General features: G+C 41.5%; 1 protein-coding gene across 3 annotated transcripts in view; it reads left to right on the top strand.

Annotated features, from left to right (window-relative positions):
• micu2 (mitochondrial calcium uptake 2) overlaps positions 1-19254 on the top strand; it is a 572545-nt gene that overhangs the window by 427230 nt on the left and 126061 nt on the right. For all 3 annotated transcript variants that reach the window (XM_085999181.1, XM_085999180.1, XM_085999182.1), the window contains 2 exons: positions 1631-1662; positions 7882-7957. In XM_085999181.1, the coding sequence (XP_085855307.1) occupies positions 1631-1662; positions 7882-7957 (108 nt within the window). The remainder of the gene's footprint in view (positions 1-1630; positions 1663-7881; positions 7958-19254) is intronic.

Genomic DNA, 19254 nt, shown 5'->3' with positions numbered 1-19254 from the left:
CCTCCAAACCCGCCCTCTGAGCGCCGGCAAAATCGCGGCCTCAAATACTTTTTTTTTTGCCCAAGGCACATTTAAATTCACATAAATGCTGTGGTGTTTGGTGTCTTCATCACTCTGTCTGTCCTGGTCACTCACCTTGAGTCCACATCCTATTTTTCACTCATCTATCTATATCTTATCAAAAATCTTACATTGTGCACGCATCCTGTCTGCACCACTTGACTTCCTGTTGTCATGTTTTTGTTACGCTTTTTGTCAACTTCTTCCATTATAAAATCCACGTCCACATTTATAATGGAAATCGCCTATATAAACTCCACACGCCACAATTACACAATCTGGCTGCTTTTTGTCTTTCTACCTAGTCTGTGAACATCTTCACAGTCCCTTTCTGGAAAATTTCAGATCCTCCAACTGCCATATTGTTTACTCATATTCATTTTTGTTTGTAGTTATGTCTTAATCTTCACATTTTTAACAGGTTAATTTTAATTTTTTTTTAATCTGAAGCTGTTTCACATCCTGCTCTTTCCACAATCAGGTTTTTTAGCTCCCCGGTTTAAAGCCCCCCAAAACATTTATTTGCCTTTATGGAAACTAGACTTGATGATCTTACTTGTTTGCTGGTCAAAAAATGGAAATCTGAAGATTTGAATTATTTTTGATGAAGCAAATTCTTCAAATTTTGTACATTTCTACCGTATCTGGCGCATGTTGTAGGTGGGGTTTTTGCCAAGTAATTGAATATAATTGACCAAACAGTTCAAAATTGAAATTGATGAAGGTAATGTTAGAGGCCCCCCGTCTCGCTCCCTGAAACATAAACTGAAACCCAACCCAGGTCCCTGGTGCACCTGACCTTCCGATATCAGCAACCAGTCGTGGCTGCGAGTTCAAATCCGGCAAAGAAATTAAGACAACATGAAAGTTAGAACTAAAGTTTTTTCAGTGCCCTCTTGAGGGCAGAGCCTCTGCCAACTTAAATTGACATAGGAGGTTGTGAGGCCAGGTTGGGTACTCTGAATATCAGTGTTCCCATGTGCCAGGTTTTTAATGGGACTCAGCATATGGTTGGTGAGGCAGACATGGTTAGATTGGGCCTACCTCCCTGACAAAGGTGAAAGGAGGGCTCGCCTGGAGTTCAGGCCAAGAGGAGAGTCATTGGGGTCCATTTTGGAAGGTGAGGCCCCGACACCACTCCAGACTTTTCAGCTTCTTTTCTATGGTGGCGCCTTAGATGGGCCCCTAGTGGAATGGGTACCTGCCATTTGTGGCCTAATTGGGGAACCTCCTCATGACCCTGGAAGGTTCACTGAGTTCAGCAGTAGAGGTTCCCACTGACGCGGCCCTAGTCTAAGTGTTCGGATCCCTGGCCCTAGTAGTTTCGGTGCCTATGTGCAGCAACATAGTAAAATGTTATTTTGGAATGCACTTATGATTTTGCTACACATTGCAATCAGAACACTTTTTCTCCCAAGGGGGTGGACTACACTGCGCACTTATCCTTTAGGACGTCATCTGATGGTTTCCTTTTCAGCAAACCAACCATTATGTCGTTGTTTAGTCTTTATATGCTATGGACAAGTTTACACATTTAACTAAATATGGTTTCATTTTATTTCATCCCCAGGTAAGATGGATAAAAAGAAATTAGCAAAGCAGGTAAGTCAAGCATACGGATGACTGTATTCGATTTCATTTAATGTAATTGTCCATCAATTCAATAAAATCCCTACTTCCACTTCTTCAATCACCAGCAAATTCTTCAAATTTAGTAGGTTTTTACTGTAGCTGGTAATTGTGGTAGGTGAGGTTTTGCCAAGTAATTGAGTATAATTGATCAAACAGTTGAAAATTGAAAGAAGATGCCAGTTCACACCTTGGGCTCAGGAGTGAGATCCACAAATTGGCACGGCTACACTTAGCGTCACTCTCATGGGAGCTGCAGCAACAGTTCATGCAACTGCCATTTGACAGGGACAGAACTTTGTGAGGACAGGTAGAGGAATTGCTGGAATCTTTTAAAAAGAACCGTCAGAATTTGTGTTCATTGACCAGGGTGGCAATGAAAAGCAGAAACTCTTTTAGGTGACTCCTCCCATGCTCAATCAATAGGGCACAATAAGATCCAACTCAGCAGCCTTTTTAATGGCACCACCTAGGGTTCTGGGCAACATACCCAAGAGCATCCCATTGCTTGAAAGCAATATCTACTCTATCTTCCGAGAACCCTTGATTAATGTCTAACAGGGTATCCCCACCCCACATGCAAGACATGTAGAAATTGTGCCCATTTAGTCCCAATTGTGACTGTTTACTTGGTTTTTCACCAGGTTAAAATGAGTATACCTGTGCTTTAACCTCTTTAAATGGTTTTATTTGTGGAAAACTGCAATGTTAACCTTTAGCTTTAGCTAGCAGTGTTAGTGAACTGCAAGCCTGTATTGTAGATCAACCATGTTTGATTTGGCAAAAAAACAGAAAATGCTGGAAATACTCAGCAGGTCATTCCTGATTTGGTATCCTGATTCATCTGGAATTTTTACCGAAAGCCATTTCCCAGTTTCATTTGGGTCAACAATTGTTGTCCTATCATTTCATCTGCCACCACACAATTCCGAAAGAAAGAAATTGCATTTAGACAGCGCCTTTCACAACCTCAGGACATCCCAAAGCGCTTTACAGCTAATAAAGTATCTTTCAAGTGTACTTTGAAGAGTTAGAACATTGCTTCCATTATGTGGATGGTTGCAGAGCCATTAGCTGCCCTGTATATCGTACGGGGTAATTTCTAAATCTTGACAGTTATTCATTTTATGTGATGCAAAGAGCCAAAGTAGACAGGTGAACAAGCAGCAGAGTTAAATTTCATTCTACACTGCTACTAATTTGCAAGGAATAAAGCCCAGACGCAGTTTAAAAGCCATTGCAGCCATTCCACAACTGCTTCATGGATAACTAAAATTTTTTTTTAAATGATGCTTGTAGTTATAAAGCACATTGTGACAGGAAAATATCTCAAAAGAGCTTCAAACACTGAATTACTTCAAGTGTAGTAACTGTTGTGTAGGCAAACACAACAGCCATTTTTCCTACAAATGCCAATGAGCTAAACAGCCAGCTAATCTGTTATTTTAATAATTATACTGGTTGAGAGAAGAATGTTGGCCAGAGCAACAGGAGAGCTCCCTGCTTTTTAACGTCCATTTCCTCCACCGGAACAGGCAGAGAGGACCTCTGTTTCATGTCTCATCAGTAGGACAACACCTTCGACAATGCAACACTTTCTTCGTTCTGCATTGGCATATCAGCCTGGATCATGCACTCGGGTGTGAGGATTGAACCCACAACTTTCTGACCCAGAGAGCTGTCAACTAAGCTAGTCCCTCAATAAGGTTCTAATTAACAGCATTTGCAGGTTGCCAATTGAAGCAATCCTCATACATGTACTAAGCTATATTATTTATTTATAGTGATAGCAATGGAGTGCTTTCTGCGGTACCCCGACCCTGAGGCACTGTTGCAGAATCACTTCTTATTGGTCCTGAAATCTGGTATTATGGTTCCTATACAGGGGCCTCCCTAATCCTGAATTATACTAATTTGGTACGCTCATATAAAATGTGGAAAATGCAAAATGAAGAAGAAAGATAGATTATATCTACCTTTTCGGGCTTTTTCATTCATTGAATCATATGGGTTCTCCGCATATAACAGTCCCACCCCTCCATTCTCCCGGGCCCTCCCGTAGGATAGTTTTTAAGAGGGGTTTGGAAGTCAATGATTAGTCCATTTCAGTTCAGAAATAGCTGTAAACCAGGAAATGGAAGGGAGGGAGGAACTCAAGAAAATTATAATCACCAGGGAAGTTGGAGCTGCGGGCTGACAAGTCCCCGGGTCCTGATGGACTTCATCGTAGGGTCTTAAAAGAAGTGGCTAGTGAGATAGTTGATGCGTTGGTTTTAATTTTCCAAAATTCCCTAGATTCGGGGAAGGTTCCATTAGATTGGAAAATAGCAAATGTAACTCCTTTATTCAAAAAGGGAGGGAGACAGAAAGCAGGAAACTACAGGCCAGTTAGCTTAACATCTGTCATAGGGAAGATGTTAGAAGCTATTATTAAAGACGTTATAGCAGGGCAGTTAGAAAAGTTCAAAGTAATCAGCCAGAGTCAACATGGTTTTGTGCAAGGGAAATCATGTTTAACCAATTTATTGTAGTTCTTTGAGGAAGTAACATGTGCTGTGGATAAAGGGGAACCAGTGGATGTACTGTACTTAGATTTCCAGAAAACATTTGATAAGGTGCCACATCAAAGGTTATTGCGGAAAGTAAAAGCTCATGGTGTAGGAGGTAACATATTGGCATGGATAGAAGATTGGCTAGCTAACAGGAAACAGAGAGTAGGCATAAATGGGTCATTTTCTGATTGGCAAGATGTAACAAGTGGTGTGCCACAGGGATCAGTGCTGGGGCCTCAACTTTTTACAATTTATATAAATGACTTGGATGAAGGGACCGAAGGTATGGTTGCTAAATTTGCTGATAACACAAAGATAGGTAGGAAAGTAAATTGTGAAGAGGACATGAGGCTACAAACGGATATAAATAAGTTAAGTGAGTGGGCAAAGATCTGGCAGATGGAGTATAATGTGGGAAAATGTGAAGTTGTCCATTTTGGCAGGAAGAATAAAAAAGAAGCATATTATCTAAATGGTGAGAGATTGCAGAGCTCTGAGATGCAAAAGGATCTGGGTGTCCTAGTGCATGAATCATAGAAGGTTACAATGCAGGTACAGCAAGTAATTAGGAAAGCTAATAGAATGTTATCATTTATTGCAAGGGGAATTGAATACAAAAGTAGGGAGGTTATGCTTCAGTTGTACAGGGCATTGGTAAGACCACATCTGGAGTACTGTGTACAGTATTGGTCTCCTTATTTAAGGAAGGATGTAAATGCGTTGGAGGCAGTTCAGAGAAGGTTTACGAGACTAATACCTGGAATGGGCGGGTTGTCTTATGAGGAAAGGTTAGACAGGCTAGGCTTGTATCCGCTGGAATTTAGAAGAATAAGAGGTGACTTGATTAAAACATATAAGATCCTGAGGGGTCTGGACAGGGTGGATGTGGAGAGGATGTTTCCTCTTGTGGGAGAATCTATAACTAGGGGTCACTGTTTAAAAATAAGGGGTCGCCCATTTAAGACAGAGATGAGGACAAATGTTTTCTCACAGAGGATCGTGAGTCTTTGGAACTCTCTTCCTCAGAGGGCGGTGGAAGCGGAGTCTTTGAATATTCTTAAGGCAGAGGTAGATAGATTTTTGGTAAGCAAGGGGGTGAAAAGTTATCGGGGGTAGGCGGGAATGTGGAGTAATCGGATCAGCCATGATCTATTGAATGGCGGATCAGGCTCGAAGGGCCGAGTGGCCTACTCCTGCTCCTAATTTGTATGTTCGTATGTTCTCTAGGACAGAGGTTCCCAAACTTTTGTTGCTGAGCCACCCTTCATAGATTTCTAGCCCATGTACGCCCCCCTCTTTGTAAGAAACTGTATTTTGCATAGAACAAGAGGATTTAAGACAAAAAGCAACATAAAAAGCACAGTACCTGTACTTTACTACTGACTAAACTTGAACATAGAAGAACACTTTATGACTCGCCTTTACCTCAGTGAGTAGGATGAGCCTATTTGCTGTTCACATACAGTTTGTGGAATCTCGGTTTGATTTCAAAGAATTTCTATCACATAAAGCACCGATATTTACGGAGAGGCAGCGGGGGAGGCCGAAAGCAGCCGAAGAACCCAGCAAGGCCGGGGACACAGTGGTCCTGCCGAATTTACCACATGCCTTTCCAGGCCTCAACACGTTTATAACTGAACTGCACAAAAATTAGATCTCAGGAAACTGACCATTCCACACTTTTAGTAATATTTCACTACCCCTGAAATGAAAAGTGCTAATCGATGTGTTTGCAAGTCTTTTACCCCAATTTATATTCACATACGAGCTTGTCATAGAGAAACATTATTGAGCCCATATTAGTCTAAAAGTAGTAAACTCTCTGATTTCATGTTACATTTGATGCAGGTGATAAAATGTATTTCCCCATTCTAAATGGTCTTGCAGTACCTTTTGCTGTAAGTACATTACTTATACTTCACTGATTTATGCCTTGTGGTGTGGTGAACCATGAAGGAGATGGAGGGGGTGGACTTTGGCACTTTATTCCTATCGGATAATATATGATATAAAATATATACTATAATGGGGTAGAGTTTCTGCTTCTGGTGAAATCGGGAGCACACTAGTTGGTTTCTTAGAAAATTGAATAATTTTTGATATGAAAATCTTTTTAAATGTGCCTACTAGTGCCTGTGCGCCTAAGAAAATGGGGCGCAATTTGAAGAGCCTTCCCTAACCAGCGCAATTGGCGGAATCTTGCAATTTCGACCTGGGATGTGGCTAGCGGAGCCTGATTTGGCCGAACTGATCTTGAACCAATGTAAAAGATCAGCGAAACTCGAGTGTGAATGGTTTTGGGCGTAAGTCACCTAAGGTTTAAAATTCCCCGATGCTTTGCGCTGGTTCGGCCGATTCCCCCCCCGGATTGCGCTGATTTTACTGGTGTAAAGAAGCGGAAGCTCTGCCTCAATGTGTTTGTATGATAAAGTTGCCCCAGGACCCGTCGCACGTGCCGCCCATGTCCATTGGCAGCAGCAGCAGTCAGTGAAAGCCCCACTCCTGGAGACTGCCCGTCAGCCCCTGCTCCGTGGAAACCAGCAAGACACCCCTTGAAAACATGGGAAAAGTGACCAAAAACCCAGTGAGCAGCAAATGGGAATAGCTGGCAACCCAGGGAGTGGGTCAGACAGGAGCTAGCAGATGTGTGGGTAAATATTGGCCCAGATATTCCGATCGCAGGCCTCCCGCGGGTAGAGGACTGCAATCTGGAAAAATCTGAGGGCTCCCGGGAGGCGCACAGTTCCGATGCTGAGCCTCTCCAAACTGCTGGTGTGCAGGGCCCACGTATCCCAGAGGCGGAGGTAGTTCGCAGCATCCCTGGGATCACGTGGGCCATGGGGAGCCAATCAAAGAAAGGAATCTCCCTTCATACATTTGACAGGAAGACCTGTCAAATATATGAATGGAGATCACCCCCAAAACATAGTAAAACTTTAAATACATTTTTTTTTTAAATCACATTTTTAAAATGACTTGAAAGTCCAATAAATTAACTATTTTAAACAAAACTTAATTTTTTTTCCAAAAATTTAAAAGTTTTTTACGGGGCTAAAAATAAACGTACTTTTTTTTAAAGTATTTTTAAATGATAAATCAGTGGAAATTTTTTTTTTTTTTTTAACTTTTTTCAACTCTTATCCTGGTAAAAGCAGGCCTTACGCCTGCTTTTACCAGGCGTAAGAATTGTAAGGGTTTTCTGCGGGCGGAGGGTCTCCAAAAAGCGGAACAATCCGCCCGCAGAGGCCCTTCTCTAGGGCAGCCGGAGGATCTGTCGAGAGCTTTCTTGACAGATCGGAAATGCCGGTTTCCAGCGCATGCATTGTGCATGCCTGAAACCGGAATTTCCGACGTCCCTATGGGTGGGTGCACAGCACGTACACACCCATAGGGATCGGAATATCCGGCCCAATGTTCCAATCCTCGTGCCCTCCACACCCCCCCCCCCCCCATAACTCCAAGTTAAATGGGAAAAGGATATTAAGTTCAACAAGCCTATCCTTTTTTGCTCAATTAATTCCTTGAGTAGTTGATTAAATGATTCAGAATAAAAACATAACCAGAGGTATTTAGAGATCTATAATAATTACATTTCAGATTATTTTTTAATTCTATTCACCTGAATTGTTTTCTTCTGTAGGATATTGATGCATTAGTGACACAAGCTACAAACTTGAAACAGACTACCAATCTTTTCAGAGACCTTGGTGATGACGGTATGTTTAAATGTTTTTAAACTGTTCTATCTTTAACCACTCACACAGAGTTCTCTGCTCAATCAAAGACTTATTATCAAACCACCCAGGCAGATTTGTTGTTGACTGCTGTGAATATATGTTTGAAATTGATTTTGGTTAAATTGATTACATATACTTCTTAAGCTTTTTTTTGTTGTATTTTGTTAAGATTTTACTTTAACCAACCATCTGCTCAAGGTCAGGTATTCCTCTATATACAAAATTCATCTCACATTTATATTGACGAAGTAACAGAGAACCCAAGCCAAATTAAGCTCTTATGGCGCACACAAATGCAGCAGAATGTCATTGAGGTTAAGCTGTCTTTCCCAAAGGACGGATCCGCAGGTTGACGCTTGCACTCATTCTGCAGTGTACTCAGTCAGCATTTGTGACTTGATTATATTTTTTTCGAAAAAGCATTTAACCGTTTAATACGCTTTTTTTTTAGGTTAGTGGCAGCAATCTAAAGTGGTCACTTAGTTAACTCGGAGCCCCGCGTGGCATTTTGCTTATTTTTTTTTTAGAATTTTATCAGTGTATCAAATTATTCTAGTTTATTTCTAGGCCCACTGTCAGCTGGACATGAAAAGGTGCATTACAACAACTCCAGGTCAACTCGCACCAAGTGCCTCTCCCCTGTATAGAAAGTGCCTACCCGCGGCTGCATTCCAACCTTGCCGTGGAGCCACTGCCACAACACCAAATCTGGTTATGTTAAACACAAGTAACCAGTAACTAATGAAAAATAACTCTATTATCTTGTTGTTCCACTCTACTAATAAACTCCATGATAAGCACTAAATGGGTTGTTCCCCAATCTACAACTGTACATCCATTGAAACTTGATGAACCCACCATGACTATTTGGCTATTAATAACTAGTTAACAAACACACTATCCTACACACTCTTTTTCTGCTTCCTGCCATTCTTGCTCAGTTGCAAAATAAGATCGATTGCACTGTCAACAAAAAGCAAACTAACACATTGCAAATGGTGGAAACCTAAAATGGAAGCAGAAAATGTTGGAAACATTCAGCAGGTCAATCAGCATCGGTGGAGAGAACAAACAAGTTCGTGAAGAACTGATGAAGGATCTACACCTGAAACATTCACTTATCTGTTCCCTCCACAGATATTGACTGATCAGCTGAATGTTTCCAGCATTTTCTGGTTCTATCGCACTGTTTCCCTCTTTCAATTCGGTCAGCCACAACCTGAGATCTGTAGAGCTCTCTGTCTGCCCTCGCTTCCCTTCCTGCCATGATCTTTCAGAACCCACTAAACACCTAAGGGCCGATTTTAACTCGAGTTTCCACGATCTTTTGCGCTAGTTTCAAAAACATCATGCTAGAAGCAGGCCCCGCCCATGAAACTGGCCACGCCCCCAGGGTGAATTAATCACCATTGGGAGTTTGCGCTAATTACGCTTGTTTGCCGGCCTTCGAGGAGGCTCCAAAAATTAAGCTGGATCTATTGGGTGCAAGGACACTCATAGGTACGTTTTGAAACGTTTTTGAGTGAATTTATTTTTAACTTACTAAGCAACTGACTACTGTACCCCAATCTAACTAGAAAATAGTTTTGTATATTTAAAAAAAAAAATCATTTTCAGTCATTTTAAATCAGGTTACTCACAGGTGGTGATTGATGCTGTGATTTTAAAATGCTTATTTTTTATGATAACCCATTTTTAACTGTATTAATCAAACTTAAAATATATCAAACTCTTAAATATATCAAGGAATATTTTTTAAAGCAAAATTTTAAAAAGATTCACGTTTTAAAAGGTTGCCCAATTGCGCTGGTTCGTGGCAGATTTTGCGTTCGGCGAGATGAGAGTGAGTTTGAGCAGAAACCCGGGCGAGGGGAGGGGGAAGATTTTTCAAAACTGCCGCAATTTGCATTGGAATCGCCGATAGCACCCAAAGCGGAAACTCTACCCCAATATATTTAAATTGTGTTATATTTTCTGAATTTTCAGACCTTTCCAAAATATATAAATATCTATTATGTAGTCTTTTTGGACTCAGCACAGATAAACTTAAAGGGGAGCCACAAGTTCCTCTTTAAATCTGTGTCAAACCACTATTACTAAAGCTTTGTGAACACAAAATGCCTTTAAGTAACAAAAGTACATGAAATGCAAAGCTAATTGTTGAATGATAAAATGTGCATTAACTGCCATCTCGTGGGAACTTAGAGTACTGCGTATGTAAAATATATGCACTTTTTTATATATATATTTTTTTCCCCATTAAATTCCTTGCAACCAATACAATTGATTAGTATCTCTTCCATAAAAACATCTTTTACCATCGCTATCCAAAATCTTTTTGAAAAAAAACCCCACTAAAGTCGTACTGGACATAATAGTTGTACATTTCTTTGACTAATAAGGGCACAGCAAGGATTGCACAGGGATTGTTCCTTTTCTTGTGCATATTGCTGGGTGGTTCAGTGGCTGTGTGTGTCCATGTGACATTGCCTAAAGAACAAACCTATTAGTTCATGCTCTTAAAGAAGCAATTTCACACATTGGGCTGTCAGTGTAACATGCAGTCTGCTTTTAATCTTAACCAAACTTGCAAGGATATTTACTTGTCTTGCCCCAATCCTCATGGCTCCAAATGGACTTCAAATTACTTGCAGCAGACTTCTGGAATTAATTCTGGTTTGTGGAACCTTAAAAGATAGCTACATACTCTCACTTTTTTATCCAGTCTTTAACATACTCAGTTTAAAATTGGTAAATAGCCAGTACAGATCTGTCAAGTATTACAATAGTTGATGTTCCTAAATAAAAACAGAAAATACTGGAAATACTCAGCAGGTCAGGCAGCATATGTGGAAAGAGAAACAGAGTTAATCAAACATGAAAGGTCATCGACCTGAAACGTTAACTCTGTTTCTCTCTCCACAGATGCTGCCTGACCTGAGTATTTCCAACATTTTCTGTTTTTATTTCAGATTTCCAGCATCCGGAGTATTTTGCTTTTGTTGTAGTTGATGTTCCTACTCTGTCTTAGAAGTAAAATAAGAAGGACCCAGTGAGCATGTGAGTGTACCATGTGGTGTGGTGCAGAATTATACAGACTGGAATAGTTCCAGCTTTGATTGCTGGTCTGCGGTGAATTAGCTGCATTGGCAGTGGAAACATTGCAATTATGCCTCTATAGGTTACAGAGGGACAATGCAAATATATATGGATATCAGGTGATAATGGGAACCGGCTCAGTTATGATGCCCCATGGGTTAATAGCTCATCAACACTCAGTCCAGGCTTATACAAAGCCATTTGGACGAGGTACTTGAGTGTATTGGCACCTATGTAAATGTACACAGCACAAAACACTGACTTAAGTGCGGTGGTAAGGGAATGGTACCATTAGTTAAGAATGTGAAGGATATAGTGTTTGCTACTTACTTATTTGGCCTCCAACTTCAGTTATACTAGGTAAAGGTTGTCAGTCAAAATAAATATGTTTAGACTAGAAAATATATTGCCTTAATTTACACTTCCTTAGTTGACTCCCATATGCTGTTTATGTTGCTTTATGTTGTTGATATACCAAAACCTGCACTACATTATGTTACGTCCGTGAATAATTGAGACACGGACAGCAGGAGTGAACAAAGTAAGTCTTTACTGGTGGAAGTCAATAGTGAAACTAAAAACACAGAGGCTCAATAGCGCCTTTTATACAGGGGTGGTCACTGCCGGTACTGCAGTCTGAGACCAGTTATTCTCTTAAAGGTACATACACAACAATTCCTCCCCTTTTCGATAAACAGTACATAACATTCATTTAACAACTAAATGATAACTAGTTACAATCACAATTACTGTTGCTAGATACATTGGTTAAGTTTAAGCAATTATAAGTTCAGTCTTTGAGGAGGCTTCCTGATTCTGTCTGGATAACGCCTCTTTGGGGTATCAGGTTCTTCTGGCAATGTTGAGTCGGGATCAATGTCGTTGTGTGGTTCATCTGCTTCCAATATTACCGGTTCTGCGGTAGCTGCAATTGGAACGTCGATTTCATTACCAGGTGTATCAGATCGTGGTGTGGAGTTGACGTTTTCCCGTGACTCGAGAATCTGGTCAGCATGGCGTCTTACAATGCTCTCCCCAACGTCCACGGTATACATGAGAGGTCCTTGTCGTGTACAAATCGTTCCTGGCTGCCATTTCTCAGTGCGGTAGTCCCGGGCCAAAACTGGTTGACCTATTTTAAAACTCCTGGTCGGCCTTTCATTCATATTCTGAAACTGCCTGTTCTCCACATCTCTTCGGACGTTTGGCTTAACTAAATCCAAGCGGCATCGTAGTCTTCGATTGGAGAACATCATGGCTGGAGTTTGGTTGGTAACCGCATGTGTCGCATTCCGGTAGGCAAACAAGAAGTTGTCCACCTTGTGTTGTAGGGGTATATCTTCATTACACATTGCCTTGATAGCCTTCTTGAATGTTTGGACAAACCTCTTGGCCAATCCATTAGTGGCTGGATGATATGGGACAGATGTGTAATGCTTAACACCATTGTTCTTTAAGAACCTCCGGAACTCTTCAGACACAAACTGTGGTCCATTGTCAGAGCAAATCTGTTCAGGCAGCCCATTCCTGGCGAATATGGTTTGTAAAACTGCGATAGTTTTTTCCGTGGTGGTTGAGGACATTTTTATTACCTCTGGCCACTTTGTGCATCCACCGCAATTAAAAACATCGAGTCCATGAAGGGACCAGCAAAATCAATGTGCACCCTTTGCCATGGAGATGAGGGCCACTCCCATGGATGCAGAGGAGCTTGTGGTGGGGCGTTTTGGACCTTCTGGCATCCTGCACAGCTCTTGGTCATCTCTTCGATTTCTCTATCGATTCCCGGCCACCACACAAACGCTCTGGCTAAGTTCTTCATTTTTACCCCACCCAGATGACCCTCATGAAGCTCATTGAGCACTCTATCCGTCAACTTAGGTGGAATTACTACTCTGGATCCACACATCAAGGTTCCTCTGCACACTGACAGCTGTTCTCTTCTCGGCGAGAATGCTGGCAGCAGTGGTTCGCCATGTGCTGGCCATCCCTTCACCGTTAAATCATAGACCCGTGATAGTGTCGGGTCATTCCGTGTTTCCTTTTCTATGTTTGCATTCGTCACAGGGAGACATTCGACTATGGTCGAGTGGAATAACTCCATTGGATCCACTGCAAGGTCTTCTTCTTCCACCGTCGGCAACGGTAGACGTGACAATCCATCAGCATTTCCATGCTGTTTAGTTCCTTTGTACTCGATGTCATATTGGTGTGCCCCTAGGAAAAGGGACCATCTCTGCAGCCGTTGTGCTGTCATTATCGGTACGCCCTTCTGAGGGTTGAAAATGGAGACAAGAGGTTGATGATCGGTTAGTAGAGTAAATTTTTGACCGTGCAGGTAGTGATTGAACTTCTTCACCCCCCACACTAGGCTGAGGGCCTCTCTGTCAATCTGGGCGTAGTTACGCTCGGCAGAAGTTAACGAGCGTGACGCAAAAGCTATCCGCCTCTCTAAACCATCAAGGAATTTATGTGACAGTACCGCCCCAATGCCGTAGGGAGACGCATCACATGCCAGCCTGATTGGCAGTGCTGGGTTGTAGTGAGCCAATACTTCCCTTGAAGTGATTAAGTCCTTACTCTTCTGAAAAGCACGCTTACAATCATCGCTCCATTTCCATGCTACCCCCGTTCGTAGCAGGGCGTTCAGTGGGTGCAGAATTGTCGACAAATTCGGCAAAAACTTATGATAGTAATTCACCAATCCGAGGAATGACCTCAGTTGCGACACATTTTCAGGCGCTGGGGCCTTAACAACTGCTTCTATTTTTATCGAGGCGGTTACGCCTTTAAGCGTGCCCAGTTCTTGTTGAAATACTCTTTGGCGTTAGCTAAGATTGTTGACAATTGTCCAGGAGTGACGTCTTCATCTTTTTTACCGTCCACCGTCATTGCATGAATGGAGTGCCAATCTAAGTTTATCTTCCTGATCCATTCCCGTCCCAATAACAGTGGTCCACCATTTGGCAGTATGTAGAGATACAATTTCCGTATTTTCTTGCCGTTGTATTCGACAGGCACCCTTATTTTTCCTCTGGGGTATACTTTTTGCCCCGTATACGTCGTCAAGACGATGGATGTCTCTCTCAAGGGTATGTGTGAAAATAGCCGCTCGTAGTCTCGTCGATTCATGACGGTTAGCGCTGATCCTGTATCCAATTCCATTTTAACTTGGGACCCTGCTATCGTGAGGGTGACCCAAATGGTTCGGTGATCCTCTTTTGCGATTACATTGTGAAGTTTGAGACAGCTTAGTCTCCTGTTCCCGGATTCACTATCGCTCATCTGGTCTTCGGAACTACTGTCCGTCATCTTTTGTACTTTCTTGTACGGTTCCTTAGTTGTCGTTGGTCTTCTTCCCAGACCTGCAAACTCATGCAATGTGTCCCATCTTCCCGCATTGCCTGCATATTTTGTCTTTGGACCAGCAGTCCTTCTGGTCATGGTTAGTTCTGCCGCAGCGATAACATTTTGCAAATCCCCGTGTCATTTCGTGGGTGCCGTATTCCTGTGGTTTTTGTTGAATTTCTGCAGCTCCCCTGGCTGCTGCTTCATACGATACTGCCATGCTGAAAGCCTTATCTAGCGTCAGCTCTTTCTCTGAGAGTAACTTCTTCTGTGTTCCTTCACTCAGGAGTCCACAGACAAATTTGTCCCGTAGGGTATCTGCCAGTCCTGCTCCGAACTGGCAGTGCTTTGATAGCTTGCGTAGTTCCGTAAGATACTCAGCAATGCTCTCATCTTTGTGCTGAGTTCTCCTGTGGAATTTAAATCTTTCTGCTATCAACAGAAAGATAGCAGGGTTTAAGTGTTCCTGTAGGACAGCAACAATTTCGTTAAAACTCTTCGCCTTCGGTTTGGCTGGAGTAATCAGGTCCCGCAATAGGCCGTACGTTCTAGCACCCATTAAGTTTAGCAATATCGTTGCCTTTTTCCCCTCCGCTATTTCGTTTGCCTCGAAATATATCTCGACTCTTTCCACATACGTGGTCCAGTCCTCTATTGTATTATCAAAAGCAGTGATACAGCCAGTCTTCGGCATCTTGCAAATCTAAAATGGCGCCTCCCACGCTTTGCCTTCTTCCCCGATTTAACAAAATGGCGCCTCCCGCGCTTTGCCTTCTTCCCCGCTGTTGTTAGCGCTGCTTTCCACGGTTTCTTGCGCGTTTAATATTGATTTTTTTTTTCTTTTATTATTTTCCCGTCGTGGAGCGGACCCTCTGGGACACTTCCCTCCCTCTTCTTAGGTCCGAACGCTGCCCGGCTCCGAAACACCGGCCGCGCCCTGTGTGCTCCACCCTCTCTCTCTCTCTTTTTGCTTCCCGACTCGCTGCCCGGCCCCGTTGAAAAGCCACCCGATCGAGCTTCAGCCCGCCGCAGCCCAGGAAGGATCAGTGCACTACCTGCCACCAGCCCGATTAGCTGGGAAACCACAGACCGAGGAACCAAGCCTGGCTCTGGACAGTCTCTCCTGCAAGTTTCCAATCCGACGATTTGGAGGGCGGTTGCCCACGGTCGACGCCCGTTTCTCGAGTTTCTTTGGATTTTATTTATTTATTTATTTATTTTCTTTCTTCTGGCTTCGACCTTCAATAACGTCGTCTGAGGTGCTGCCGAGTTGCAAGTAAGTTTGTTTCTTACTCGTCGCCAGTGTTACGTCTGTGAATAATTGAGACACGGACAGCAGGAGCGAACAAAGTAAGTCTTTACTGGTGGAAGTCAATAGTGAAACTGAAAACACAGAGGCTCAATAGCGCCTTTTATACAGGGGTGGTCACTGCCGATACTGCAGTCTGAGACCAGTTATTCTCTTAAAGGTACATACACAACACATTACATTGCAACTGCAGTTCAGTGTAGTAATATTTTGATGAAGTGGTGTTCCTTCTACTGCCATTTAAATATTGACAAGCATGGTCATACTAGCATTATTTAATTTGAGTATTTATCATTTGTTTAATTGAACTTGTACAGATTATTAAATCATACTTTGGTGTGTTGTCGAAGACTGAATTGGTAGTATAGGTTAATAGATTTATCTTGACAAAGATTTTGCAGTTAACAGTTTTTAATTTAAGAAAAATAATTCTGTATCATATCTTGTTAATTGGCTGAAATGATTTGTGTGAAAACAGGGTCTTGTCTGCCTGTGGGCACTATTGACAGAGGGTTACAAAGAAGAATTAGGCTATTTCGATAGGATATGCAAAGAATACCACTTTCACCTTGTGGAGAGGACATGTTTCTTAAAAAAGCGATGTTCTCTTTTGGCATGGGGCCTAGCAGTACTACTGATGCAATCTAGCAGCTTGGCAGCTTTGCGTGTTGCCATTCCTCAGGAGAATTACTTGCAGACTGTTCTGTGGAATTCAAGGCTGCCTGATTTGGCACAAAGATGAATTACTTGGATCCTTCTAAGTAATATTGTAGTACTTCTTATCTTGGATACTAAATTTTACAAATTAATTTGAAATATTCTAGATTTAAATTATATTTAGTGAATTGGTGATGAAATTATCAAGTCCAAAAAGCATAAATATTTACAAATTATGCTAACATTTTATTATGTATTGAATCATTATTTAGCCATTGTAATATGAGTTTAACCATTTAAGTATTCAATAGTGTAAGAAATATATTTTAACATTTGTTTCCACTTGTTACTTTGCTAACAACCATGTAATAAAATCTAGTCACTTGTCGGTATATACGTATATACTAATTCAGTTATTGAGTTTACTATTTCCCAAACTCTTACAATGTAACTAATATTTGTAGTAACTATTAAGCTAAGTATTAGAATACAAATCATCTTATACTATGTTGGACTTACTTACACCATACATTTTCAGTAAGAGATAACAAAGAACAGTGTATGCAAAAACAATAATCCCAGCTAAAAAAAAAAGTGTAGCTGAAATTAAGCTGAATTATAATTAATTTTATATGAAATGTCTTGGAAATCTCTTGAAAGCAAGGACTGTGAAGGACGAAAACAAGAAAAAAGATGACCACATATAACCTGTGTCTTAGGTGTTGATGCAGAAAGCTGGGGGGCAAAAGACATCTGTCCCAGAGCACTAAAAGTCAGCAATAGTAGTATCCACTGAGGAAGAGCTAGAACAGGAATTAGTACGGAACAGAGTGCCATCAGATTCGGAGATGTGACTTGGTGACTGCAACGACTGCGTGTGTTCAGAGGCACCCATCATAGGCCAGTTACAACCAGTAATTCTAATACTCAACACAGTTTGAGGCTGCAGTCCACGTGGCACCAAACTGCACATCAGTCCCAGCATAGTGCTGTGCTTCTGTCATCAAAGGATCCCAACAAGTGAGGGGTATCAGGCTTTCCCCAGTAGTAACTTAGCAGATCTCAAGGGAAGATTATTCAAAGCAATGAGGGCATCAAGCTTTTTGCACTGAAGGAGTGCAAAGCGCAGTGTGAGGTCAGAGAAAAAGGCACACCATAGCCGAGAGAATCCATATCATCACAGCAATCTTTTACTGTGTGTTGCCAAATCTTTCAAAACTAGTATCAAAAGAGGGATAATGTTGCTAATCTCTTAAAGGGATTCACCTCACACCAGTTCTTTGGAGCAGTGTAGCTGGCCATTTAGGGATGAGTAAACAATACTTACATCAAGCCTATCCAACCCATAGTCTTCATATTCTGAGCTGATGAATTTTTTTTAAGGTAGGTAAAGAAGGGTTTTGCTGCCTGTTCATCTTCGAATCTGCACTAGATCTAGTACTACACTCACACATCTAAGTAATTTTATACAACGAGGGTAGTGGACCAACATACTGTAGGTCATGCTTTTAAAAAACAACAATTAACTAAATGCAAAGCAGAATGCATGAAGCAGTGCTACAAATTAAATGGTAGGCTCCTGCAAGGGAGGATTTGTTGTCATTCAATCAGAGCTAGTTTTAGAATTGTTCGTTTAAAGTCTGCCACTTGTACAGAACATGATTTTATAAGGAACTGCTATTTAGATATGTCATTTAGCTTTTGGCAAGGCTGTCCTTTAATCAGGCGGTTCCTCATCCAGATGTATGGGATAAAATGAGCCTTCCCATTTCCTGCTACTGTAATGCACTGGCAGTTCAAACTGTAAATGAAGGAGAAAGATATAATCCAGCTTTTGCAAATAAAGATCTCCTATATATCAATTCTTCACCCTTTACAAGTTGAAATTCATTCCTAAAGAGCGAAGAGACTATGTGGAAGTACTTTAAATGTTACGGCTCCACCACAGCTCAGCTGGCAATGCATTCTGAGCTGTTTATAACGTAAAATGAGATGATTAAGGCAAACTGCAGGACTAATGAATGAAAAAAGAGAAAATGCTGAAAATACACAAAAAGTTCATGTTTGTGTGGTAGAGCTTTTGTCAGACAAATAAGTGGCCATTTTATATTCATGAATGGTGCACTGCACCGTGTTACAAATTTATAATAAAACTGCTTTCTCTTCTAAGAAAGCAATAGAAATGAACAGACAAAATCTATAAATTTATAAACTTGAATGAATGCCAGCTATTTGATGCACCAGTGTACTTGCGGGGTAGAACACAATTTAATTCCCCTGACTCCCCATGTGGGGGAAGATTTCTCCTGTGCACAATGTTTAACAACATTGTAATTTTAATTTTTACATTTACAATTTTATCACGCATAGCATACAAAGATAATCTTCCCCCGTGTTGCATTTCTGAATCTGATGTTATAGCATGTTCCAGACGCGGGGAATGGGGGCTGTGCTTCCCCACCGAAAGGGAGGAGAGAAAGTTGCAAAGCAGGTCACCCCGTGTACTCTTTAGAGGCTCTATCAAAGGTGGCCTTGATGGAGGCAGATTGTATGCCTGTCCTCTTAAACCGGAAATGGCGTGAGAGACCCTAAAGTGATAAAGGAAAGTACACTTAAAATGAAGGCAGAGATTTTTAGGACAAAATTCTAAAACAAATTACACTTTTTTATATAAAGCTACATTCTAGCATGGGAGGGGGGCAGTCACTTTATCTCGAGAAAGCTAATTAATGCAGTGGTTTTGTACAAAATTCTAACCCCATTGATTTTATAAAGTATAGTATCTGATCTATTGTATAGTATCCTAACTCGCACCAAGTCTCGTTCGCCCATCTCCCCTGTGTTCACTGACCTACATTGGCTC

The sequence above is a fragment of the Somniosus microcephalus genome, chromosome 10 (genome assembly GCF_052327205.1).
Source record: "Somniosus microcephalus isolate GS21.2 chromosome 10, FLI_Smic_1.0, whole genome shotgun sequence".
Lineage (NCBI taxonomy): Eukaryota > Metazoa > Chordata > Chondrichthyes > Squaliformes > Somniosidae > Somniosus > Somniosus microcephalus.
The sequence above is the reverse complement of the archived record's forward strand: the minus strand, read 5'-3'. Positions and strand labels throughout refer to the sequence as shown.